Source organism: Artemia franciscana, chromosome 2, assembly GCF_032884065.1.
Source record: "Artemia franciscana chromosome 2, ASM3288406v1, whole genome shotgun sequence".
NCBI classification, from domain to species: domain Eukaryota; kingdom Metazoa; phylum Arthropoda; class Branchiopoda; order Anostraca; family Artemiidae; genus Artemia; species Artemia franciscana.
Window position 1 is genome coordinate 6,165,646 of NC_088864.1, and position 27,730 is coordinate 6,193,375.

Consider the following 27,730-nt stretch of genomic DNA (forward strand, 5'->3'; position numbering starts at 1 on the left):
AATGTACGTCATTATTGAGATATTGTTTTGAGATAATCTACATGATAATAGTTCGTTTTGATTTAGTTCAACATCCGACTAAATATTCCTTGAAACTTTCATCTTAATACCCTTAGCTTTTGTAGCAGCAGTAGTTGGATAATGCACTTAGCACCTTTGGTTTTCTCCAACATCTCCTACAGAATAGGAAAATTTCAACCTAATACCATCAACCGTTATTGAAGCATTGCTGGTAAGTCTTCTTGACGACCTATATGGGATAGTGTCTTTCAATTTAGTTCAATAGTTCCCAAAAGTTTTAGCTCACTTTAAGGCGTTTTTTCGCGTCAACTAGATAGACTGTTTGGGCTCAACCTCTGGGTGTGGACGAGCTCAACCGGTGTTTTGCATGAAAAAATGACAAACCAGGTTGTCATGAATAATAGCAGTAGTAGTAGTGCTAGAAGTAGCATTAGAGTTAAAAGTAGTAGTCTTAGCTTTAGTAGCAAAAGTAGTTGTAGTAGTAGAACCACTAGTATTATGATGCAAACATTGTCTTGGTTAGTTGAGCATCCCCCCAAAAAAACCTTTTAAGTTTCAGCTTCATATACAAACCTGTTCCTAAGATTTCCTGATATGCTCTTTTGACAATCTACATAAGGATGGGATGTTGTGATTAATTTTCCCTTCCCCCTAAAAAGTTCAACTATAAAAATTTCAACTAAAAATCAAAAGTATCCTTTTGATAACAAGTATATTTATATGCTTCTTGAAATTTTTATCTGAATGCTCTTAGCCTTTAAAAGTATTTGCAATGTTGTCACAATAATACTTACAGTAAAATTATTATGCAAATATTGTCTTTTGCTTAGTTCGATATCCTCCACAACAGGCCTGATAAGTTTTAACTTCATACAAAAACTGTTCCTGTGATATTTCTGTCATGTTTTTTTGACAATCTACAGAATGTCAAAATACAGGTATAAGGATAAGTTTTTATGATTGAGTTTCCCTTCCCCATAAAAATTACCTGAAAATTTCACCTTCATACCCTTAGGCATAGTTGTAATAGTAGTATTACAGCTCAACTTAATACAGAGAGCCATTACTATGGCATTGTCGATATATCCTTTTGATAACCGGTATATTCATATACTTCTAGAAATTTTCATATGAATGCTCATGGCCTTACAAGTAATTGCAACAGAGGTAGCAGTTGGAGCAGTAGTAATAGAACTATTAATAGTTCATTTACTAGTAGACCTAGTAAATGAAATAGTGGTAGAAATAATAGCAACAGTGTGAAAATATTGTCTTCTGGTCAATTGGTCTTCCCTTTTCAGCATTCTCTGAGAGTTTCAACTTAATACACAAATCAATTTAAAAGATACGCCATTTGGACAATCTAGGTTCAAATAGTGTTTTCTGTTAGTTGAAATTTGCCATCAATATTCTCTCTAATTTTACCTTCATAGACTTAGCCTAAATAAGACTAGTATCACAGTAATTGCGGTGGTAGTAGGAGAAGTAGTTATAGTGTTTTATTAATAGTAGTAACAGTAGTATTAATAACTATAGCAGCATGTACATATTGTCAAAGTTAATACCCAAATCCGCTCTTGAAATACGCCCTTTTGACAATCTACACGTACAAAGTGTATTTTGGTTTAGTTCAAAGTCCCCCTCAATATTCTGTAAAATTTTCACCCTCACACGCGTACCCTTAATTGTCTTGTATCATGGTAGCAGTGATAGTAGTAGGAATAGTAGTAGCAGCAGTATTAATGGCAGTAGTAGCAGGCGGTATATTATGCCTCCATGTCATCTGAAAATCCCACTCATGATACCCTAAAAGTTTCTTCTTGATACGATAAGCCGTCCCAAAAATAAATCTGAAGCACCCGTTTCAGTGATCTGTATGCACATAGTATGTTTTAATTTAGTTCAACTATCCCCTCAATATTTCCTCAGACTCTTATTTCAATATACTCAGCCTTGGTATTACTCGCTACAGAAATAGTAGTTTTAGTGATAGTAGTGGTAGTAGTAGCGGTGGTTGTAGTAGTAGCAGCGTGCAAATATTGCCTTTTGGTCAATTGATTGTCTCCCATATTAATTGCTGAGAGTTCCAAATTAATATACTTAGGCATTCCTGAGTTACACCCCTTTGACAACCCATATAAAGATAACATATTTTGATTCAGTTCAACACTCCCCTCAACCTTCCCTGAAAGCCTTGCCTGAATACCCTTCGTATTCTGGGAAAGAAGATGTAAACATCCATATCCTTCTCAATAGTGTATACTATAATATATTAAAAATGAGCGAAATCCCTGAGTTACAGCACTTGCCCTGGGGCTGTAGGGGGGGGGGGGGGGTGAAATCCTAAATAACATAATTAATAAGCCTTTCAACAATGCTGAAAAAATAGATTTATCAAAAATTTGGAATGGAAGTTCGGATTGCCCTAAAATTACTTTTGACTCTAAAAAAAAAGGCAGTTTAAGTTCCAATTTCAAATCAAATAAGCTTAAACCGAAATTTATAGGACCACCAATTCTACAAAAACTGTATATGCCACCAGGGCACAACTTACAACCTTTGCCCCAGGACTCTGTGGGTTGTTTCAACCCTGGAGCCAATGTTATATGTTCTTTTGACTATTTTAAACAAAAATACTATCTTACCATTTCAAACAGATGCTTTTGGTGAAAAGGGGGGTGGTAGGGAAGGGGGACTACCTGTCACCATCATTTCTGACTGTTGAGCTTCCAAGTTTCAACTTGGAAATTCCTTCAATTCCTTTTCCTTTTTTCAATTCCCTTCCTAATTCCTGGTCTGAAATGTTGAGAGCCAAAATAATTGGACAATATCAACGCGGTGGGACAACAAAATGTGTGGGACGACACTCTGCGATGCAACTTCGACCATGGCTAGAGGCTCATACGGAACGAGTTTTAGACTAATTGGAAACCATTCTCAGCTGGATTGCCTCGTCAGCGGGCCTCCCACTATACCTCAAGGCCATGGTCACAAAACAGTTACGTGCACCATCGGTTAGCAATTCTAGCCTCAAAACAGTTGCCACGTAAGCGCTGGGCCTTTAACGAATTTACAAATGGTTGCTTATATGTCCAAATTACTACAAAAACTTACATCCAGATCAAGATATAATGATACATCGTAAAGTTCAAAAACTATTTTAAAATTAATTACCAGATTTTATTGCACGATTTCATTAGGCACATACACTTCAAATGAATTTACACTAAAAGGAATTAAGCGTACTTTGTGAGCTGGCAAAGTAGAACTATTTTTCTTAAGTGGTGTTTTTCCATTCAGTGTCTTATGGACATACTAGACAGAATCAGGCAATGAAAAATTAAGAAAACTATCATTTCCAACACAGTACAAGCAGACAGAAGATAAATATACTTTTGCATCGACAGTTTTCTTGTACATAGACATTCTCATACACTTACAAACACGAACGAACTTTCCTGAATTGCAATTCTTTCATTTTTAGATATGCCAGAATTAGAAGTAAAGCTTTCTTCATGTACATCTAATTTGAAAGATTTCACATGGATGTGTTTCTTTCGGTGTTTATATAATCCAGCACTAGAAACGGAAGTTTTATCACACAAGTCACATTTAAAAGGTTTGTGTCTTGAATGGGTTTTTTTGTGTTCAAGCAAATTCCAACTTTGGCTAAATCTTTTCATACATATGCAACACTCAAAAGGTTTTTCCCCAGTATGTGTCCTTCGGTGTGTAGATAATCTAGAACTAGTAGCAAAACCTTTCTCACATATATTACACTGAAAAGGTTTTTCTCCTGTATGAACTCGTTTATGATCAGACAAATTGGAGCTTGTGGTGAATCTTTTCTTACAAACAGCACACTCAAAAGGTTTTTCCCCCGTATGAGTTCTCTGATGATTAGATAAACCAGAACTATAAGGGAAGCTTTTATTGCAAATATTGCAGACGAAGGGTTTTTCCCCAGTATGACCCCTTCGGTGTTTTGACAAGTTGAAATTAGAAGCAAAACTTTTCTTACAAACATCACATTCAAAAGGTTTTTCTCCAGTATGAATTCGTCTATGATCTGACAAACTGCATCTCCGGCTGAATTTTTTCTTACAAATATCACACTCGAACGGTTTCTCTCCAGAATGAACTATCTGATGAACAGTCAAATTGGAACTAGAAGCGAAACATTTCTTACATATATCACACTCATAAGGTTTTTCTCTGGGTGTTTCCCCAGTGTGAATTTTTTTATGACTAGATAAGCTAGAACTAAAAGTGAAGCTTTTCTCACAAACATCGCACTTGAAGGGTTTTTCCCCAGTATGAATTCTTCGGTGTTTAGACAGGCGGAAATTAGAAACAAAGCTTTTATCACATACATCACATTCGAAAGGTTTTTCTCCAGTATGAATTCTTCTATGATAATATAAAGGGCCGCTCCGGCTAAATGTTTTCTTACAAAAATCACACTCGTACGGTTTCTTTCCGGAATGAATTCTTTGATGAATAGACAAATTGGAGCTTCGATCAAATGTTTTCATACAAATATCACACTTGAATGGTTTCGTCCCTGCATGAATTCTCATATGATCAACCAAATTTGCCTTCCTTTGGAAATTTTCAGGACAAACTGTGCATTTAAATTTTGTTTTTCCGGATAATTTTTTGGACATAGCTTTCGGCTTCGCCTGTTTCTCGACACAATGTTGAGTAAGTGTATCAATGTTACTGGGCATTTCACGTTGACAACCTGAACCAATTTCTTGTTTTATATAAATACTTTCAAGATCGGGAATCCCAGATGTTTCATATCCTTGTTCAGTTGAAGCATTATTAAACAAAGATGCAACAGTGAGAACTAGAATAAATCAAAATCCTCTTAAATTAAATGATTAATCTGGGTCGTTTATTTTATGTTTGGCATACAATTGAGAAATCCAAATGACCTATCGCTTGGTGGCAAATTTAAATCGTTCAATTTAACGTTTTACGTGTAGTGTTCTTTTATTTAATATCTTGTTACTCTAAGTAACTTTTAAATGACGTAATACATTAATTTACTAAACGGTGATAGCATATCCAAAGGGAGGTCCAGCAAAAGAGGTGGACCTCTATGACAAAATTTCTCGAGCAGATTCATGTCTTTTCAAATATTTTCACTAGATTAATGTAGGGGATATGCACAAACTAATATATTAAACAAATATAAAGTGCTAAAGAGAAAAAAAAAACATTTAAAAACTTGAATAAAATTAGAATTATTAGACAGAATAAGGTAAATCTATAGATGTAAAAAGTAGTGTTTGTCCGTTACACTATCTTTATCGTTACACTGTCTGTCTGTCACTAAGTATGACGCCAATATAAAAAAAAACTAACTAAAGAAAACTTAAAAGAAAAAAAACAGGTTAAAAATTAAAGAAACTAAAATAAAAATAAATAAAAAAATAAACAAAAAGGAAAAAACTAAAAAAAAAATTAAAAAGAAAAAAAGAAAAAAGAAAAACTAAAAAAAGGAAAAAAAAACTAAAAAAGAACTATACATGACATCATATTCAATATGACATAAAAAGGGAAAAACTGAAAAAGATAAAAGGCATGTCGCTGTATTACAAAAGCAATGCGTGTAAAATTATCCTACAAATATAGATGTCACCAAAAAGGGAACACCAGGAGGAAACACCAGAGCAACGCAAAACCAGGCTCGCGGCTCAAAGAGAAAGGGCCAGATTAGGAATGTTCAATTTACGTCATCAATTCAATCCAAAAATGACATAGCGCTGCCGGAACCCAGAACACAAGGGGCAATAAGAATCCATATATAGAAGCCTGCCGCGTGCCATGCTAGGGCCCAGCGATGAAGCCACCGGGACCCAGCACTGTCTGTGGTTAGAATACAAGGAACAATAAGAGTAGATATACAGAAGCCTGCCGCGTGTCATGCTAGGGCCCGGTGGAGAAGCCGCCGGGACCCAGCACTGCCTGCGGTTAGAACACAAGGGACAATGAGAATCCACATATAGAAGCCTGCCGCTGGCCATGCTAGGGCCCGGCGACGAAGCCGCCAGGACCCAGCTAGTATAATCTATCTATCTATATATATAAAAATAAGTTGTCTGTCTGTGGATGGATCAGGTGACGTCACCTGAAAAAACTGGATCAGGTGACGTCAAAACTGAAAAAACTAAAAAAGGCAAAAACTACAAAAAAAACTAAAAACTAATAAAAAAAATAAAAAAGCTAAAAAACTAAAAAAACTAAAAAAAGGCAAAAACTACAAAAAAAAACTAAAAACTAATAAAAAAGCTAAAAAACTAAAAAAACTAAAAAAAGGCAAAAACTACAAAAAAAACTAAAAACTAATAAAAAAAATAAAAAAGCTAAAAAACTAAAAAAACTAAAAAAAAGGTAACAAACGAAAAAAACTAAAAACTAAAAAAAACTAAAAAAAAAAGAAAAATCTAAATAAGCTAAAAAAGAAAAAAAAGCAAAAAAATAAAGGAGAAAAACAAAACTAAAAAACGAATGTATATACAGACCGGGACACCGGGATACAAATGACGACCGGGACACAGGGAATATAAATGACGACCGGGACACAGGGACACAACTACAACGGGGACACCGGGGGAAACAGGGGGATGTAAATGACGACCGGGACAGGGAATGGTCGATTAGCAATCACCATCAACAAAGCTCAAGGGCAATCATTAGAATCATGAGGTATAGATCTGAATACAGATTGTTTTCCCATGGACCATTATATGTTGCATGTTCAAGAGTCGGTAAACCATCTATATTCACAGGTGGGACATAGGGACACAACTACAATGGCGCGTAACTATTATGGCGCGTAACGACTTACGCGCGGGGGGGGCTTGGGGGGGGCGCGAAGCGCCCCCACCAACTAGGTGTTGGGGTGGCGCGAAGCGCCACCCCAACAGCTAGTAATAAATAAATTATGAAAATTGATATGTTTATTAAAAAAAATTGTATTACAACTGAAATGAATCAATACCAAGCCTAAAATAGATCTGAAATATTGGTACTTCCTTCCTCTGATTGTTAGCAAACAGTTTATGTCGAGACAAAAGAAACAGAATTATCTATTCACAAAAAATATTTGCTAATAATTATTAACAATTCGCAGAAATGTAATAATAGGATGGGAAATTTAAGATTTTCAAAGCTGGAAATAAATTATCCAAGGATTTTTTTGGGGCCAAGTGGATCTCAAAATAGTAAAAAGTCGCATGCTAAGAATAAAATAAAATGTATTAGCAATCCTTAGTTCCCTATCAATGCTTTAAGCTAGAAGTTAGTCATCCTTCGGTGACGAAAAAATCCATTTTTTTTACATTCATATACAGTTTTAACTGTCATTCACACAGTTTTAGATGTCATTTTTGTTCTTTAAATTAGCTTTTCCTTAAATACTTTCAGATTGTTGTTAATTTTCTCTAAGTATATTATAGGCCTACTATTTACAGGGCATAGAAGACTTCTAAGTGTGGTGTTCACTTTGTATAGTATATTTGATTTGGGCAGACTGTGAGATGCACCCTTTCGTTTTGCATACTTAAAACACGAAAGTAAATCGGTAAATCTGAAAACATACCCCCGTCGTCATTAGCATCTACCTCTTGTTTAAAAGTGGCTGAATCTGGCTCAGACTCTGCAGCTGTACAATGAGGAGAAGTCAAGGGATTGTCTTCCACTTTAGGTGATACACCAGGATGTGTACAATCAAAACAATCCATACTGTCATTTGGGAGAATGTCTTCACATTCAACTTCTAAAAAACACAAGCTAATATACCCAACCTTAGGACAAAGTAAGTTTGTTAATTATAAAATATCAAAGACAACACAACTTTTATACTGTGCTTTAGAGATGAGAATAGAGGCTTGAAATGAAAAGCGGATAAATTTGCAATAAAGCTAAGCAGAAAAGACCAATCCAGATTAAATCGTCACTGTTAAATTTTGTGCAACAATAATTGACGTATTCGTATTAGGCGAATTGTAAATCAGAAGCAAGTATTACTTTGTAATATACCAACAGGTTGACAGGACATATACAAAGTACCTTTTCACTAAAAAAAGGTCCACCTTTTTTTGGCTTTGTGAGTATCTAAACAGATGAATATACTGATAAACATTAATTCTATACTCTTTAGAAGGGCTGCAGTAAATCACAGGTTGACAGGAAGTATAATATAAAGGAATATTTAAATGACCAAGAGGAGATTTATCCTAGTCTGTCCCATTATTAACTGATGTATTCAAATTGACGTAGTCGGGAAGAGTATATTCGTTGTCTTTCAACCTCATATTAAGCAATGTCCCAACATCACAAGCTTTACAAGTCTTAAAGTGCCTTTTAGACGTGAATAGATTGATCAATTTTTGACACTTGAATCCAGTCTATTAGAATTAATTTTTAGCACTAATAACTGGTATAGCTACATCAAGATCTTGACTTGAATAATTTTGAATAGGAAGCTTTCAATCATTAAAGATATATTTACTATGATCCAAACGTAACACATAATCCATAGGCAGCAAACTTTAGATATACTAAGAACTATTTAAACCTAAATCAATTTAATACTTTTGAACTATTGAATTCAGTGCATCTGAATCAATTTTATACTTTTCAGAACTTGAATTCGGTGTAACTGAATAAACTTAGTACTCTTCAGCAACTGAAATCAGTGAATCAAATTTATTTCATACGCTAACGAACACGGTTACATCAAGAACTTGAGGAAATCGAGGGACTTCTGCAAGGGAAGGGGAATTTTCCATGGGGAATATTTTACGGGGGCAAGGGTGATCAGCGGCTCTCGGGGATCAACGGCATGGACCGGGATTTCTCTGGGATGAGGAAATTAAAATAAAACTAAGGATACTGATTCTGCTCTGGCCCTCCACACATCACTGAAAATCCATATCGTTTAGGTATTTGTGATGAGAGTTTTAGGAAGGCAATTGGGAAAATAATTCATAGACAGAGACTTTTTTAAATAGAGATTCTGGGGATATTCCTATAAACCCAGTTTCCGATAACTTAAAATTAAAAGGTTTAAATAACGTTTTATTCTTCAGTTTAAATTAAGATTCTTTGACCACACCTTTCATGAAGATTAGGTCAGTAGACAATGTAAGTCAATCTCCAAGCAGAGAATTCTTGCCTAATCTAAATGGTGATTGGTGTTCTGTTTATTATGGCCAGGATAAAGATAATTTGCGATACAAATGAATGTCATATTTAGATACAGGATGCAGTTCTGGGTACATATTTGCACATTACCGGGGTGAGGGTATATACTCTGTAAATATATATATTATAAGAAATTCATGAATTTCTTAGAAAAAACTGCAAAAACCCGGAAAGAAGTGGAGATGAAGCCCTGCAAAATGTGGAGATGAAGCCCTGCAAAACCCTGCTCCCCTGCAAAATGTGTTAACTATGATTATTCTAAATATTATGGAGTAAGAATTGTTTTCTAAACATGTTTCCTTATATTCAACTGGGCTCCTAGGCTTATGATACTGGTAGGCTATTTAAAGATTTACATATTATAAGATTTATATTTATATTTAAAGATTTATATATATATATATATATATATATATATATATATATATATATATATATATATATATATATATATATATATACTAGCTGTTGGGGTGGCGCTTCGCGCCACCCCAACACCTAGTTGGTGGGGGAGCTTCGCACCCCCCAAGCCCCCCCGCGTGCGTAAGTCGTTACGCGCCATTGTAGTTGTGTCTCTATGTCCCACCTGTGAATATATATATATATATGTGTTTTTAACTACGTAAAACTAGCGAATATACAACATTCTTTGCTGTCCCATTGTCTGTGCATATAAATAGATTGTCAGGTTTACCGAATCTTGAACATGCAACATATAATGGTCCATGGGAAAACAATCCGTATTCAGATCTATACTTCATGATTCTAATGATTGCCCTTGAGCTTTGTTGATGGTGATTGCTAATCGACCATTCCCTGTGTCGCCGTCGTCATTTATATATCCCCCTGTGCCCCCCGGCGTCCCCGTTGTAGTTGTGTCCCTGTGTCCCGGTCGTCATTTATATTCCCTGTGTCCCGGTCGTCATTTGTGTCCTGGTGTCCCAGTCTGTGATTTTTCTTTGAGTGTCCCGGGCGTCATTTATATTCCTTGTGTCCCGGTCGTCATTTGTGTCCCGGTGTCCCGGTCTGTATATACATTCGTTTTTGAATTGGTCGTTTTTTTTAGTTTTTAGTTTTTTACCTTTTTTTTTAGTTTTTTTAGTTATACCTCATGATCCTAATGATTGCCCTTGAGCTTTGTTGATGATGATTGCTAATCGAACATTCCCTGTGTCCCCGTCGTCATTTATATATCCCCCTGTGCCCCCCGGCGTCCCCGTTGTAGTTGTGTCCCTGTGTCCCGGTAGTCATTTATATTCCCTGTGTCCCGGTCGTCATTTGTATCCCGGTGTCCCGGTCTGTATATACATTCTTTTTTGAAATGGTATATGATGAAATATGATTTATATATATATATATATATATATATATATATATATATATATATATATATATATATATATATATATATATATATATATACTAGATTTATATATATATAAATATATATATATAAATCTACTGTGTCCCGGTCGTCGTTTATATTCCCTGTGTCCCGGTCGTCATTTGTGTCCTGGTGTCCCAGTCTGTGATTTCTCTTTGAGTGTCCCGGGCGTCATTTATATTCCTTGTGTCCCGGTGTCCCGATCGTCATTTGTGTCCCGGTGTCCCGGTCAGTATATACATTTGGTTTTGAATTGGTCTTATTTTTTAGTTTTTAGTTTACCTTTTTTTAGTTTTTTTAGTTATACCTCATGATCCTAATGATTGCCCTTGAGCTTTATTGATGGTGATTGCTAATCGAACATTCCCTGTGTCCCCTTCGTCATTTATATATCCCCCTGTGCCCCCCGGCGTCCCCTTTGTAGTTGTGTCCCTGTGTCCCGGTGTCCCAGGCTGTGATTTCTCTTTGAGTGTCCCGGGCGTCATTTATATTCCTTGTGTCCCCGTTGTCATTTATATCCCCCTGTACCCCCCGGCGTCCCCGTTGTAGTTGTGTCCCTGTGTCCCGGTCGTCATTTATATTCCCTGTGTCCCGGTCGTCATTTGTATCCCGGTGTCCCGGTCTGTATATACATTCGTTTTTCAAATGGCATATGATGAAATAAATTTTTGTATTTTTCCCCTTTTTTCTTTTTAGTTTTGTTTTTCCTTTATTTTACATTTTTTCTTTTTTTTTCTTTTTTAGTTTTTCTAGTTTTTAGCTTTTATTAGTTTTTCTTTTTTTTTCTTTTTAGTTTTTTTTTACTTATGTCCTGGTTGTCATTTATACTTCCTGTGTCCCGATCGTCATTTGTGTCCCGGTGCTTTGTTGATGGTGATTGCTAATCGAACATTCCTTGTGTCCCGGTCGCTTTCTCTTTGAGTGTCCCGGTCTGTAATTTCGTCAGTCGAAAACATGACGTCAGTCGACACACAAACATGACGTCACTCGATAGACACACACATAGACAACTTATTTTTATATATATAGATAGATAGATGTGCCGGTGTCCCGGTCGTCATTTGTGTCCCGATGTCCCGGTCTGTAATTTCGTCAGTCGAAAACATGACGTCAGTCGACACACAAACATGACGTCACTCGACAGACACACACACACACAGACAACTAATTTATATATATATATAATATATATATATATATATATATATATATATATATATATATATATATATCTATATATAAAAATAAGTTGTCTGTCTGTCGAGTGACGTCATGTTTGTTTGTCGACTGACGTCATTTTTGTCGACTGACGAAATTACAGACCGGGACATCGGGACACAAATGACGACCGGGACACAGGGACATAGGGAATATAAATGACGACCGGGACACTCAAAGAGAAAGCGACCGGGACACAAGGAATGTTCGATTAGCAATCACCATCAACAAAGCACCGGGACACAAATGACGACCGGGACACAGGGAATATAAATAACGACCAGGACACTCAAAGAGAAATTGCAGACCGGGACATCGGAACACAAATGACGACCGGGACAAAAATGACGACCGGGACACCGGGAATATAAATGACGACTGCGACACTCAAAGAGAAATTACAGACTGGGACATCGGGACACAAATGACGACCGGGACACAGGGACATAGGGAATATAAATGACGACCGGGACACTCAAAGAGAAAGCGACCGGGACACAAGGAATGTTCGATTAGCAATCACCATCAACAAAGCACCGGGACACAAATGACGACCGGGACACAGGGAATATAAATGACGACCAGGACACTCAAAGAGAAATTGCAGACCGGGACATCGGAACACAAATGACGACCGGGACAAAAATGACGACCGGGACACCGGGACACAGGGAATATAAATGACGACTGCGACACTCAAAGAGAAATTACAGACTGGGACACCGAGACACAAATGACGACCGGGACACAGGGGAACAACAACAAAGGGGACGCCGGGGGGCATAGGGGGAAATAAAAATGACGACGGGGAAACTAGAAAAAGGTAAAAACTACAAAAAAACTAAAAAGAAAAAAACTAAAAAAATGAAAAAAACTGACAAATAAAGGAGAAAAAGAAAACTAAAAAATAAAAAAAAACTAAAAAAGGTAAATATATTCAAGCCGAAGTAGCTGAGTTGGTAAAGCGTTATGTTCCAGGTTCTAGGTCCCAGAGGTTCCAGGTTCGAACCTTGGCTTTAGCATTAATACAAAAGAAGAAAAAAATCTAAAAAAGAAAAAAAAAACTAAAAAAAGGGTAAAAACAGCAAAAACACTAAAAAGAAAAAAAACTAAAAACTAATAAAAAACTAAAAACTGAAAAATAAAGGAGAAAAAGAAAACTAAAAAAATTAAAAATAAAAGAAACTAAAAAAGGTAAAAACTACGAAAAAAAACAAAAAGAAAAAAAACTAAAAAGCTAAAAAATAGGTAAAAACCAAAAAAAAAACTAAAAACAAAAAAAAACAAAAAATTTATTTCATCATTTACCAATTCAAAAACGAATGTAGCCTATAGATAGACCGGGACACAGGGAGTATAAATGACGACCGGGACACTCAAAGAAAAATTACAGACTGGGACACCGGGACACAAATGACGACTGGTACATGTGTGTCGACTGACGTCATGCTTGCGTGTCGATTGACGTCATGTTTGTCGACTATAAATGACGACTGGGACACAACTACAACGGGGACATGATATATATATATATATATATATATATATATATATATATATATATATATATATATATATATATATATATATATATATATATATATATATATATATATATATATATATATATATATATATATATATATATATATATATATTCACAGGTGGCACACACAGGGACACAACTACAATGGCACGTAACTAATATGGCGCGTAACAACTTCCACGCGCGGGGGGGCTTGGGGGGGGGGGCGAAGCACCCCATCAACTAGGTGTCGGGGTGGCGCGAAGCGCCTCCCCAACAGCTAGTTTATATATATATATATATATATATATATATATATATATATATATATGTATATATATATATATATATATATATATATATATATATATATATATATATATATATATATATATATATATATATATATATAGTTGTCTGTATGTTATGTCTGTCGAGTGACGTCATGTCATCATGTCGTCATGAAGTTAGTTGTCGTCATGTTTGTTATGACGATGACGTCATTAAAGGTATTTAAGACATTCGTTCAAAGACAAATTTTTAATTCTAAGAAGATCGTGGTCGGAAAAATGTTTAATTGTAAAATGACTGAAGAACCTACAATTGCAACAGCCGAGGAAGCTGATCAAAGAGTTTATGCCAAAAAAGTTGCTGCTGATAGAGATAGTAAGAAAAGAAAGCGTGCCGAGGAAACACAAGAACAGCAGGAAAACAGGATTGCGGCTGATAGAGAAAGTAAGAACAGAAAGCGTGCCAAGGAATCACAAGAACAACTTGAAAACAGGCTTGCGGCTTCAAAAGATAATGCCAGATTAGGAATGTGCAATTTCCGTCAACGAAGGCGTGTCGAAGAACTACCAGAGCAACGCGAAACCAGACTTGTGAAAAAAGAAGGCGTGCCGAGGAATCACAAGAACAGCAAGAAAACAGGCTTGCGGCTGATAGAGAAAGTAAGAAAAGGAAGCGTGCCGAGGAATCACAAGAGCAACCTGAAAATTATCGCCTGGCATTCAGGTACAGCCCAGTCGATGACTATAGCTTGAGTAGATGTGTTCAAATCGGGACTATGTATAAAATTTGTCCCTACTGCAAGGCCTTGAAATTGAATGGTGAAACAATGGGAATGTGTTGCGCCTCAGGAAAAGTTAAACTTCCTCAACGGGCTGCACCCCCAGAGCCATTGAAGACTTTGCTTACTGGAACTAGGTCAGAATCTAAGCGTTTTGTATCACAGATCAGAAAATATAACTCATGTTTACAAATGAAGTCGTTTGGTGCCCAAATCGAAAATCCAGATCAATATATGCCTACTTTCAAAGTAAAAGGGGAAATTTATCATAGAGCAGGGTCCCCTCTACCATTCTCAGGCAAGAATCATAAATTTTTACAATTGTACTTCATCAGTGATAGAAATTCTGAATTGAATGCACGTTGCGAAATTTCTCCCGACGTTGGAAGGACAATTTTTTCCCAATTACAACATCTTTTCCACGAAAATAATAATTTAGTGCGTCTGTTCAAAACAGCCATCGATTTGATGCCTACTGATACGCATAAAATTGTTATTTCCGCTGACAAAACGTCTCCTGGCCAACAGGTGCGTAGATACAATGCTCCAACTATCGACGAAGTGGCAATCGTTATGGTCGGTGATCAGTTTTTACCTCGAGATATTATTCTTCATAAGCGAAACGCTCGGTTGGTAAGAATTGCTGAAACTCATCGATGCTACGATGCCCTAGAATATCCTATCATTTTTTGGGATGGAGCCGACGGCTATCACTTTAATATTAAATTGATAAATCCAGCCACTAACAAAGAAATGAATAAGAAATGCAGTGCAATGCATTATTATTCCTATATACTAATGATTCGGCAGGATGAAGACAATTATATTTTAAAATGCCGTCAATTGTTTCACAAATACGTCGTTGATATGTATGCAAAAATTGAATCAGAACGTTTATTAAGCTCCCCTCTGAACAATACATTCATTTGCGAGATGCAGTTGTAAACGACGGTAATACCACAAACGTTGGAAGATTAACGATTTTACCTTCGTCATATGCTGGCAGTCCCCTTCATATGCATGAATATTCTCAAGATGCTATTGCGTATGTTCGTCTCTATGGTCGTCCAAATTTATTTATTACATTTACGTGTAATCAATCTTGGGACGAGATACAGCAGCTTTTACTTCAAGGACAATCGGCGGTTCATAGACATGACATTACGGCCCGTGTCTTCCGGCAAAAGTTGAAATCACTGATAAACTACATAGTAAAACTTGAAGTGTTTGGGTCAGTGCAATGCTGGATGTACACAGTGGAATGGCAAAAACGAGGATTGCCACACGCACATATACTAATCTTGAAAATGTCGATAAGGGGTTATATGATATTGTTGTAAAAAAATGATACATGGACCTTGCGGTGCACTGAACGAAAATTCACCATGCATGGCCAAAGGAAGGTGCACAAAGCAATATCCTCGACTTTTAGTACCCAACACAATTACTGGCAATGATGGTTACCCACAATATAGAAGAAGATCTACTGAAGATGGCGGTAAAACATCAATAATAAAGAAGCGTAACGGTCCCACCTTCGAAGTAGATAACCAGTGGGTTGTTCCATATTCCCCATTATTATTAAAAACATTTAATTCACACATAAACGTTGAATACTGTAACTTCGTAAAGGCAATCAAATACATATGTAAATACGTCAACAAAGGCAGTGACATGGCAGTTTTTGGCTTGCAGTCCGAAATCAAAGATATCGACGAAATTGTACAATATCAGGCTGGAAGATATATAAGCAGTAATGAAGCTGTTTGGCGAATTCTTTCATTTCCGATACATGAACGTAGTCCAGCTGTTGTTCACTTAGCGGTACATTTACAGAGTGGTCAACGTGTTTATTTTCGGAATCCAACGTGAAACAAAGAGCCCTGAATCCACCGGATACAAAGTTAACTGCTTTCTTTTCGCTATGCAAAAATGATTCTTTTGCAAACAAAACTGGTGTATACTGAAGTGCCTTCGTGTTACACGTGGAATGCTAAAAATAAAGTATTTGAACGTCGAAAACAGGGTAAGTCAGTCGACGGCCAGCCTACCATCTTCAAAGATACCACGATAGGAAGACTCTACACCGTTCATCCCAATCAACATGAATGCTTCTTTCTACGCCTGCTTTTGGTGAACGTACCCGGTCCGACGTCCTTTGAGTATTTGAGAACTATAAACTGTACTATACATGACACTTACCGTAGTGCATGCCAAGCTCTGAATTTATTGGGATGACCAACACTGGGATAACTGCATCAATGACGCGTGCGAAACTTCAACTCCAAGTCAAATTCGTGTATTGTTTGAAATCATACTAACAACTTGCTCTCCTTCAGCTCCTACAGAGTTATGGGAAAAATATAAATCAAAAATGTCCGAAAATCGAAAACGAAAAAACGAAATGTCCTGAAGATCGAAAACGGTTAGAGACGTCAGAAATGACTTTTGATTTTACATCAGAAATTTATAACTACACTTTAGTTATTATAGAAGATTTGAGCGTATGTATGGCAAACAAACCTCTTCAGGATTTGGGAATGCCTTCACCTAATCGTACTGCTGCTGTTTCGACATGAGTAGAATTGGATCGTGAACAAAGTTACAGTACGAGTGATCTATTGTCGTATGTACAAAATAACATTTCCAAGTTAACGTCGGAACAAAAAGACATTTATGATACGATAATGCATTGTGTCAATAACAACGTTGGAGAAATTTTCTTTTTGAATACGCCAGGAGGTACTGGTAAAACGTTTGTGATAAAACTGATTCTGACATCAATTCGATCAAAAAATGATATAGCGTTGGCAATTGCGTCGTCCGGAATAGCCGCAACGTTGCTGCCTGGTGGAAGAACTGCTCATTCCGCTTTGAAATTGCCTCTGAATTTGCATTCTACAGAAACTACCACGTACAATATTTCCAAATCATCTGGGATGGGTAAATTATTGCAGCAATGCAAACTTATTATTTCGGACGAGTGAACAATGGCACACAAAAAATCGCTCGAGGCTCTTGATCAATGTTTGAAAGATTTGCGAGGGAATTCGAAACCCTTTGGCAGCACATTAATATTGCTTGCAGGAGATTTCAGGCAAACATTACCTATAATACCTAGATCAACCCCTGCAGACGAAATGAATGCTTGCCTGAAAAATTCTAATTTATGGACACACGTAAAAACATTAAAATTAACTACAAATATGCGTGTCCGATTGCAAAACGATGACTCTGGTCAAACATTTTCAGATCAATTGCTGGCAATTGGAAACGGAAAGCTCCCAGTAGACTCAATTTCAGGACGTATACAACTACCTGCTGAATTCTGTAATTTAGTGACGTCCAAAAATGAATTGATTGAAAAAGTATTTCCGAATATTCCAAACAATTATAAAAAGACCGATTCTTGCACCCAAAAATATAGACGTCGACGAAATCAACAATATTGTTTTGACCAAGATTCGAGACCAGGCAGTCCTTTACAAGTCAGTCGACACAGTTTTGGAACCAAATGAGGCGGTTAATTATCGATCTGAATTTTTAAATTCCGCTGATCTTTCAGGGTTTCCGCCACACGTGCTACAACTAAAAATAGGCGTACCAATAATATTGTTACGTAACATAAGCCCACCAAAGCTTTGCAATGGCACGCGACTTGCCGTAAAAAAAAACAATGGAAAACGTAATAGAGGCCACAATCTTGACAGGCCCTTTTAAGGGTGAGGCTGTTCTTATTCCTCGCATTCCCATGATTCCAACGGATCTGCCTTTTCAATTTAAAAGATTGCAATTCCCAATTCCATTAGCATTTGCAATCACCATCAACAAAGCTCAAGGTCAATCATTAGAAAAATAATGGTATAGATCTTAATACTGATTGTTTTTCAAATGGACAATTGTACGTTGCATGTTCGAGGGTCGGTAAACCTGACATTCTATTTATATGCAGCGACAATTGGACAGCGAAGAATGTTGTATATTTGCAAGTTTTACGCAGTTAATTTGTATTGTATCTATCTATCTATCTATATATATATATATAAACGAGTTGTGTGTATGAATGTTTGTTTGTTTGTAAAAAGAGCATTTGCATATGACGTCATTATAAGTACATAAGGCTTTGTATATGCACAGACAATGGGAAAGCCAAGAATGTTGTATATTCACAAGTTTTACGTAGTTCAAAACACATATATAAATCTATCTATATTCATAGGTGGTACACAGGGACACAACTACAATTGCGCGTAACTAATATGGCGCGTAACGTCTTACATTCGGGGGGGGGGGGGAAGCGCCCCTACCAGCTAGGTGTTGGGGTGGCGCAACAGCTAGTATATATATATATATATATATATATATATATATATATATATATATATATATATATATATATATATATATATATATATATATATATATACTAGCTGGGTCACGGCGGCTTCGCCGCCAGGCTCAAGCAGGGCACGCGGCAGGCTTCTATATATGGATTCTCATTGTCCCTTGTGTTGTATTGCAGTTTTTTCAAAGATATTTAATAATTAAAGCAAGTCCAATTTCTAACAATGATATCTACTAAGCTTCAAAGTGCTGGTCTTCTTTTACAAGGTTTTTGAATTCTTGTAATCCCTTGTTTTTCTATTTTAATTTTTGTTTTCTTTTTTTTTTTTTTTTTTTCTTTTTTTTAGTTTTTTTTAATTTTTTCTTTTAGTTGTTTACTTTTTTTTATTTTTTTTTTATTTTTTTTTCTTCTTTCTTTATTTTATTTCTCTTCAGTTTTCATTTTTTCCGGAACGTGCCCCAGCAACACGTGTGCAAGGTGCTAATTTTTAACTGCGTAAAACTTGCGGATATACAACTGGTAATTTCTCTGATATACTCTGGTAATTCCTCGACACGCATTTTTTTTTAATTTCCCTTTCAGCCACAAGCCAGGTTTCGCGTTGGTCTTGTAATACATCGACACACTTTCTTTTGGTAATTTATCTCTGAGCCGCAAGCCTAACCCCGCTCCCCTCCTAAAGCAACACATATGCAAGGTGATCATTTTTAACTGCGTAAAACTTGTGGATATAAAAAATTCCTCGCAGTCCCATTGTCTGTGCATATGAATAGATCGTCCGGTTTACCGATTCTTTTGTTGCATAGTTCTGTGAATAGTTTTGTTGAATACGTGCCAGTTTCCTGTCTCTAGCCGCTAGCATGGCTAGCGCACACTGTGTCCCAAAAATAAATCAAGTTTTCATAACTGTATTGGTATCTAAGCTGTGTGATAACAAGAGACTGCAGTCAGACAGATGGCCTTTTGAGCTTGGTAATACAGCTATATAGAAAAAAAAAATCCAAACCTGTTACTGCCAGCATCTTAGCGCTTTTTTGCTGTGAAAATTGTCCTTGTAAAATATGTAAGATACCGGTAAAACACCGGTAAAATACGTACGTTACCCAATTTTACCAGTTACAACACTACAATTGATGCATTCACATTACAACTTTTTTGAAAACATCAGGATCTTTTGAACCAATTCGGGTTCTTTCTCATACAACATATTGAATGAAAATCCAAATCCTGTGCTTTAACTGTTCCTTGAGTGTTGCATACTTCATTTCGTGTTCATGTAAGAAATTGGTTGTTTGGATGCTTAAAGACTGGTTTTATCAAGAGCTGATACTTGGGGTTAAATTTTGGAAAGCGTTTAAATTTGGGGTATACCATTTTCGAAAATAAAGGGATAAATTCCACAAAGCAAATATAAAATAAAAAAATGATGTGATTTCTTTAGGTAAAACAGCTGCCAAATTTTGAAAACTACAAACTAACAAGTTTTGCAAGAAAACGCTTTCCAAAAGAGAGAAAACGCTCTTTTATAGAGAAAGGAGAAGATGTAAGAAAAATGGACCAACCTTATTGAATTTGACGGCTTGTTGGAGGGAACAGAGGATCTTTTTCCCTCAGAGACGTGTTACTAAGCTAAATTATGGTTAATCAAATATTAACTAGGCCTAGAAACAACAACAAGCTTAAAAGTGAAATAATCTTGAGCACTCAGAAAAAGGCCTCTTTTAGCAATTAAATAGTGACTATGGGCATAGTGCAAATAATTGACATATTTGGGTTGTGGTAAGCCCTCAATCCTCCCCTAACTTGCAATACAATTTTGGAACCAAATATTTTTTTTAACCTTTTAAAAATTTCTTTAGGATATTTTTTTTTGAAAAATAATTAACGAAAAATGAATCATTTTTCTGTTTCCTTAGATTTATTCCTGTTGTTCTTTTGTTTAATGAAATTTGCTTTGTCTTTCACTTTTCCTTATAAGATACCCTAGGCATATTCTAGTATTTTTTAGATCATACCTTTCTTTAGAAAAATTTTAAGAACATTTAACATTGACATAAAGAATGAAACGAGCAGGAAAAAATAAGAAATAGAAGGTAAACCTTGAAAAATAGTACTGTGAATAAGTTAATAAAAACTACAACAAATAAAATGAAAATGAATATTCCAATTAAACTTGAAAAAATTAATTAACCATAAACACACCTGGGCTACAACACTATCAAATACTCGAAAGCATAGAGCATCAATTGCATTTTATTGGAAACTGATTACCTTGCTTAACAACAGCAAAATCACAGAGGTGGGTTGTATCCATTGTTTACCAATCCACTCTACGCAGTTGGCTTTCACCTGGCTGGACTACTCCATGTACATTGAAATCTACTCATAATATTTGACAAATTTTCATATCCTATCTTTGAAAGAGTAAGCAGGGATCAAAACCTAAAAACATTCAAAAAAATTTTGAAATTTGGTACATGGAAGCTGAAAACTTTGGAGGGAAAAAGTATTTAGCCAACCTATAATCAATACAGGAAACAAAAATTTAGAACTCAGATTGTTTAAATGGAGAAACATTCAAATTTAAATTCAATGATTTGGAATGTGAAGCTTGTTCATCACCAGAGAATGGAGTGGGTTTGACAAAACTGTATTTTATTGTGGGAAATTTATTATCAATATTCTGACTTATCATTATTCAACTTTAGTAAACAGTCTTATGGTAGATACATGTTGATTATTTGGGTCTACGCTGGTTCCCGGGACCATATAAAATTCTTTGAATGGATCCTACAGCTTCCATATAAGGAACGTAGAAAAAAATATCGCTTTCAAACGAAATAACACTAATAGGACAGCAGCAAGTAAAACTGTGATTATTGTGATCTCCTGGAGATTTCTTATTGTTTTTGATTAGGCATAAACGTCTTATGTCTGGGCAGATGACAGATTACCTGGTATGTTTTTTATTCTTACCAATTAACCATAATTGCCAACAGGAAACACCTGTTTGGGTTAGTCTGAATACATGGAAATAAATGCAAATCCTGATTTTTCAAAAAAAAATCAGGATAAGCTGGTGGCCATGGAAGTACTGTTTTCAACTAAAACCTTAAGCCATTCCTGAACTATGGCAGAAATACTCCATGGTAACCTAAATACAAAAAGTTGTTTATTTACCCTCGTCTCCTCACCCACAATAAAAGTTATGTCTATTTGGAACTCCAATAATACCTGAGTTTTGAATCAATTCTTGAAGCAGTCCAGAAGATATAAGAGAGATGTAGAGGGAGTAAACAAAGCAGTAAAATATGAATTGAAGAGATGTGAAGAAAAGGCTAAGTAAAATTTGTAAAATAAGGTACTCTCCAGAATATATAGGGCAAAATCGGTGTTGTAGAGTTGTAGAATAGTTAAGACCAGTTGAGCAGTTTTTTTTTTTTTTTTTTTTTTTTTTTTTTTTTTTTTTTTTTTTTTTTTTAGGGGGTGTATATGTTAGATGTTAATAACAGTGGATCCACAGTGGTATGATAGTGGATATATGTTAAAAATAGTGGAGCTTTCTTTTTGTTTTACCATCTTAATAACTCATTCCTATTCTCTATATATAATCCTTAGGGGGTGTATATTTTAGATGTTAATAATAGTGGATCTTTCTTTTTGTTTTACCATCTTAATAACTCATCCCTATTCTCTCTATATAATCCTACACTAAATATGAAATGAACAAAAACAAAATGTACCACTAAACTTCTTACTTTATGCTCTCTTTCAATATGATAGTTGTTGCCCCAAAATTACACCCCATCCCTGTTAATGGAAACGTACATAGCCCTAATAATATATTTTTCTGATCTTTACATTTTTTGATCAACTGTAAAACAAGTCATTCTGCATTGATTTGGAGATATCCATATTAGCAAATGTGATTGAACTGAACATGGGATAATTTGTTTTTATTTTACTAGATTAAAATTATACTAGTACTACTACTACTACTAATACTAATAACTCACCATAGCATCAAGCCGCCTGTAGCCAGCACAGCTATGCATGCTCCTCCTCCAATCCAAAGGAAACAGGACAATCTGATTATTCTAAATATTCTGTAGGTACTTATATGTTATAATACCCATTCTATTAAGTCCTTCATTCATTGACATACTGTTGACCCAGTTTCTTCATTAGGTTCTTCAGCTTAATGTGAAACAAGACAAAGACAAGTGACAGATTGGATAGGAAATAGATAATTTGAGCTAAATATTTGCACATTCGAGGTTGGAGTGTGTGAAGTATTTGGACAGTTTGAAGTCAGAAAACAAATCTTACTCCATAATACACAGAATAATTATACTTAACACATTTTGCATGCATAACCTCTATACTTTACCCTCCCCTTAATTTGCAAAAATATGGGCCGAATTTGGGTAAAATTATAGCAGTTCATATAACTGGCTTTCCTATAAAGTGAACATACCACTTGACGCCTTTTCTTTATGTTCTTTATGAATATAATAATCACTTATACCTTAAATTGAGATTTAAGCACTTTTTAAACTCTTAAAATGACAAATTTTCAAAAAATTATGTCAGTTCATATAACTGACTTACCAATAAAGCAAACCTTGACTTACCAATAAAGCATACCACTTGATGCCTTTTTTATGTTCTTTACAAATATAATAAATGCTTCTACCACAAATTCGAATTTAAGCACTTTCTGAGCTCTTAAAAATGACGAATTTTAATTAAAGTATGACTTTAAGTTGGTCGCATTACCACCTTAAAAGATAGGAGGGGAAAAAATTTGCCTGCTTTTTGCTAAATCAGTCATTTCCAATTCCCATACTGAGGACTTACTCCATGATTTTCACAATCTCATTAGACTCCAACTCCCCTGGTCAGCCTCCTTAGCAATCCCAACTTACTCTCCAATCCATGCTGTTACAGAGAGGTTTCGTAAAAGTTTTATCCCCTTTATTCTGGAACACCTTAATAATAATAATTCGTGATTATGTACTTGCAAATTCCCCTTTTCCTCTATTGCCGTTTTTATTTTTGATTTACTGTAATGTTTTTGTAATTTAATTGTCAAGTTTATTATTTGCCCTTTATCTTTGATGATTTTGCCTTTTTAATTTCCTTTTAATTTTAAGTGTTTGACTTAATGTACTGATTTGAATTTTTTTTCTAAACTCTTAATGAAATGTAAAGCAAATTCGGCTCTATAGAGCTTGTGATAGTCTTTTGAAAATAAAAATTATCTTATCTTACTTATTGCCCATTATCTACAAAATAATACTACATTTTCTCAGTGCCATTTTTTTTATCAATTTTGAAAAAATAATATAAAATTTTCTCAGTGCTAAAATTATTTATAATAAGGTCAATTAGGGTAGGTTAAAAAGTTCTTAAATTTGAATGTAAGGTAAAAGCAATTATTATATTTTAAAGAGCATAAAAAAGGCATTCGGTTAGGTTAAAAATGCTTAAATTGGAATTTAAGGTAGAAGCAATTATTATATTTGTAAAGAGCATAAAAAAGGCATCAGGTTAGCTTAAAAAGTGCTTAAATTTGAATTTAAGGTAGAAGTACTTATTATATTTCTAAAGAGCATAAAAAAGGTACCAAGGGATATGATCACTTTATTGGTAATTATTTGAATTGCTATAATTTTACCCAAATTTGTTTCTAAAGTATTATATTTTCACCATAGTTTGTGATGTCTCATTAGGATTAGTCAGAGAAATGGTTTCTGCTTTGATGGAGAACTTAATACAGGCAATATAACAGATCAGTACAATTCTGCACATTATAAAGTAAGAATTTCATTGTTTTTGTTAGTTTCCTACATGGCCTAAGGCTATATGAAACCATTATTAGTGGAGAGGGCTGGGAATCAATTGCCACAATGTGAACAGAACCAAAAAAACTAGTAGTTTAGAAATGTTTCTGTTGTTGATTAATCTGAATCTTTCCTTAATCTAAAGTTTCTGATTTCTAAGGATTAGAAGATTTTAGGGTAAAATACCAGCATTTAATTGAACAAAATTATGTAAAACCCAAACCCTCACATCTTCTTACCAAATAAAAATTGAGGAGAATTGTATATATAAATGAATAGCACATAATATGAAACAGTTATCAATATAGTTATTATTAACATTATTTAAGATCAAAAACTTGCATATATTAAATTGCTGACTTACCTGGAAGGACCCCTATTTAGAAGTATGGTAAAATTCTAGTTTAGTGACTTCTTGCTATCTTGGAAAGGGGTTAGTTTAGGAAAATGAAACTTTCAGGGATGGGTCTACAGGCTAAAGTATGTCTGGGAAGGTATTTTAAAGTACCCACCTCCACTCCTTCTCCCTCTAGAGGGCCCTGAAATTCGCCTATATAACAGGTAAAATAACATTTAACCTGAGTTTTCAGTTACCAGTTGCCTTTTCTCTGCATTTAGTTCTGAAAATGCAGTTCCTGTTATTCAGTAGAATTCTGAGCCATAGCAATGTTTTTTTTTTTTAATTTTGGAAATGTATCTGCATATCTTTAAAACCTTAAAATTGGGATTGAACAAAGTTGTGAAGCTGAAAACAATTTTTCAGCTTCATAACCTTCATAACTTGGTAAAATTATAGCAAATTGTATAACTGCCTTTTGTATAAAGTGAATATACCACTCAATGCCTTTTTTTATGCTCTTTATGAATATAATAATTGCTTTAACCTTACATTGAGATTTAATCACCTTTTAGCTCTTAAAAATGACAAATTTTCAAAAATTATGACAGTTCACATAACTGGCCTACCAATAAAGTGAACATACCTCTTTGTGGCTTTTTACATGTTCTTTACAAATATAATAATCGCTTCCATCGCAAATTCAAATTTAAGCACTTTTTAACCTCTTCAAAATGATGAATTTTAATAATCTTCAAAAATGAATTTAATTTAATTTTAATCGCTTCAATCACAAATTCAAATTTAAGCACTTTTTGACCTTTTCAAAATAATGAATTTCCAATTAGAATATGACTTATTGCTCATTTTCTGCAAAATAACACTACATTTTTCAGTGCCATCTTTTCCATCATTTTCAAAAAAATAATGCTACATTTTCTCAGTGCTAAAATTATTTATAACAAGGTTAGTTTAGATTAGGTTTGGTTAGGCTGGGTTAAAAGTGCTTAAATTTAAATTTAAGGTAGAAGCAATTATTATATTTGTAAAGCGTGTAAAAAAGGCATTGAGTGGGATATTCACTTTATAAAAAGCAGTTGTACAATTAGCTGTAATTTTACCCATAACAGCTTTACTATATAAATCATATATATTAAACATAATTTTTTTTCTTTTCAAATTACTCCTACTGGGGCATTCCATAATTAGGTCTACACTTGCATTGTTCTGTGATGTATTAAAATAGGAACAGTCAAAAAACCCATGTCTATGTATCTGGAATGCCAAAGAAAAATCATCTTTCCTAAAAAGAAATCTTTTACCCTATATATATATCCCTATTCTATTAGGCTACCTATCTGAATTCTGACAAAAACTATTAGCCTATACTGTACTTAAATCTTCAGTTTTCAGTCTCTTTTTTTTGGCTTTTAAAAATACAATTGGTTTTCATTTGGTGATATTTTAAGCCACATAATGGATTATTTTCTCAAATTAAAGAAATTTACAATGCTCATTAATACTTTTAGGCCTAGCCTAGCTCATAAATTCAGAATGGGAACAGACATGTGGTTCAAAATAGACTTACTTTTCTAGTGCCCTATTTGAGCAGAAGATCTATTTTACAAAATATAACTATTATAACAAAGATGCTCAAAGGTCATCGAAGGCCACTGCCCTCTGGAAGGAGAAGGGGTGAAGGTATGTGCTTCAAAACATCTTCCCAGGAGATCATTTAGTCTATGGATACATTCCTGAAAGTTTTATTCACCTTAATCCACTAGGCTACTTTCCAATATATCAGAAGGCCCTTGAAGTAGAATTTTATGAAAAAATTCAAAAGTAAGCCTACTTTTTTCATTTAGCCTATTGCATTCTTTCCTAGCTGACCTTAAACGCATAGGCTAGCTTATCCTGCACATACTTGAGATTTGCCAGGTGTGCCCAAGAGGCTATTTAAACAACGTAGTTTATTAATTCAAAAGGTAAAAAGAAACTAAGACAATTAAATATATATTACATGTTAAAGAGGGAGACTTACTTTAGCCTGAACAAATATTCTCCAATATGCAATGATAAATTTAGAGGGTGTTCCAGGTGAAAAATCAAGTAACTTTAAAGTAACTAGAGAAGTTACTTGAATTTTACATTCACCAGAGTTGCGTTCGAATCACATTCCAAGTTGACTGAAACCAGCATTCTGACGTTTTATTTGTGATTCCGAGTTAACTTTTAGCGTTCGATTTGTAAAAGTTGACTGAAAGAATGAAAAGTTGACTTTTAACAACTTTTACATTTTGTACGTTCGTACATTTTGTACGCACCACTTTTGTGTACCAGTATGGTGAGTTATTGAGCCAGATTTTTGTTGTTGGGTAGGTTGCACTAAAATAGACTTAAAAACTATGTTATTACCCTAGTTAAAACTGGCTTTTTTCTTGTGTGGGTGGGTGGGTTTTTTCTTTTACTGGGTGGGGGGATAGGTAGATAATAAAATGGTTAAGAAAAGACTTATAAAGTTATTGCAATATTAGTTAAAGTTACTGCAAAGCTACTTGAGCAATCATTTCAGAGCTGGGTATCCTAATACAATTTGTGTGGCCAGAAGTTTAATTGTAAGATTGCAAATTGTGATTTTCATTTGTCTTCTTTTAGTCATTCCATTCAAGATGCCTTGGATATTTTTTTTTTATTGTGATGGATTGTCTTAATGCTCTGAAAAGGTAAAATATTTCAATTGCATAGGATAGGTATTTTCCAGTAGGC

General features: G+C 34.9%; 2 protein-coding genes across 5 annotated transcripts in view; one reads left to right on the forward strand and one right to left on the reverse strand.

Moving 5' to 3' along the window:
• LOC136034016 (zinc finger protein 436-like) overlaps positions 1 to 27,730 on the forward strand; it is a 144,331-nt gene that overhangs the window by 65,202 nt on the left and 51,399 nt on the right. Inside the window, exon 5 of the mRNA XM_065715069.1 lies at positions 13,919 to 14,102. Coding sequence (XP_065571141.1) covers positions 13,919 to 14,102 — 184 coding nt within the window. The remainder of the gene's footprint in view (positions 1 to 13,918; positions 14,103 to 27,730) is intronic.
• On the reverse strand, positions 15 to 27,119 carry LOC136036466 (zinc finger protein 883-like). Of its 4 annotated transcripts, XM_065718729.1 has the most exons (5): positions 27,006 to 27,112; positions 22,798 to 22,978; positions 21,053 to 21,223; positions 7,634 to 7,810; positions 15 to 4,873 (listed from the first exon to the last, which is right to left on the reverse strand). In XM_065718729.1, exons 3-5 carry the CDS (start codon positions 21,093 to 21,095, stop codon positions 3,450 to 3,452), a joined length of 1,644 nt encoding a protein of 547 aa, XP_065574801.1. In that variant the 5' UTR covers positions 21,096 to 21,223; positions 22,798 to 22,978; positions 27,006 to 27,112; the 3' UTR covers positions 15 to 3,449. The 4 variants fall into 4 exon arrangements, with proteins under 4 accessions (XP_065574801.1, XP_065574791.1, XP_065574809.1 ...); XM_065718719.1 differs by lacking the exon at positions 22,798 to 22,978 and having other exon boundaries at positions 27,006 to 27,119; XM_065718737.1 differs by lacking the exons at positions 22,798 to 22,978; positions 27,006 to 27,112 and adding an exon at positions 26,985 to 27,002.

Coding starts and splice junctions, on each gene's coding strand:
- LOC136036466 (XM_065718719.1), bottom strand. CDS start 21,095: ATGGATACAACCCACCTCTGTGATTTTGCTGTTGTTAAGCAAG. Junction 7,811..21,052: donor TTTTGCTGTTGTTAAGCAAG/GTAATCAGTTTC, acceptor TGTGTTTTTTAG/AAGTTGAATGTGAAGACATT. Junction 4,874..7,633: donor AGATGCTAATGACGACGGGG/GTATGTTTTCAG, acceptor GATTTATTCTAG/TTCTCACTGTTGCATCTTTG.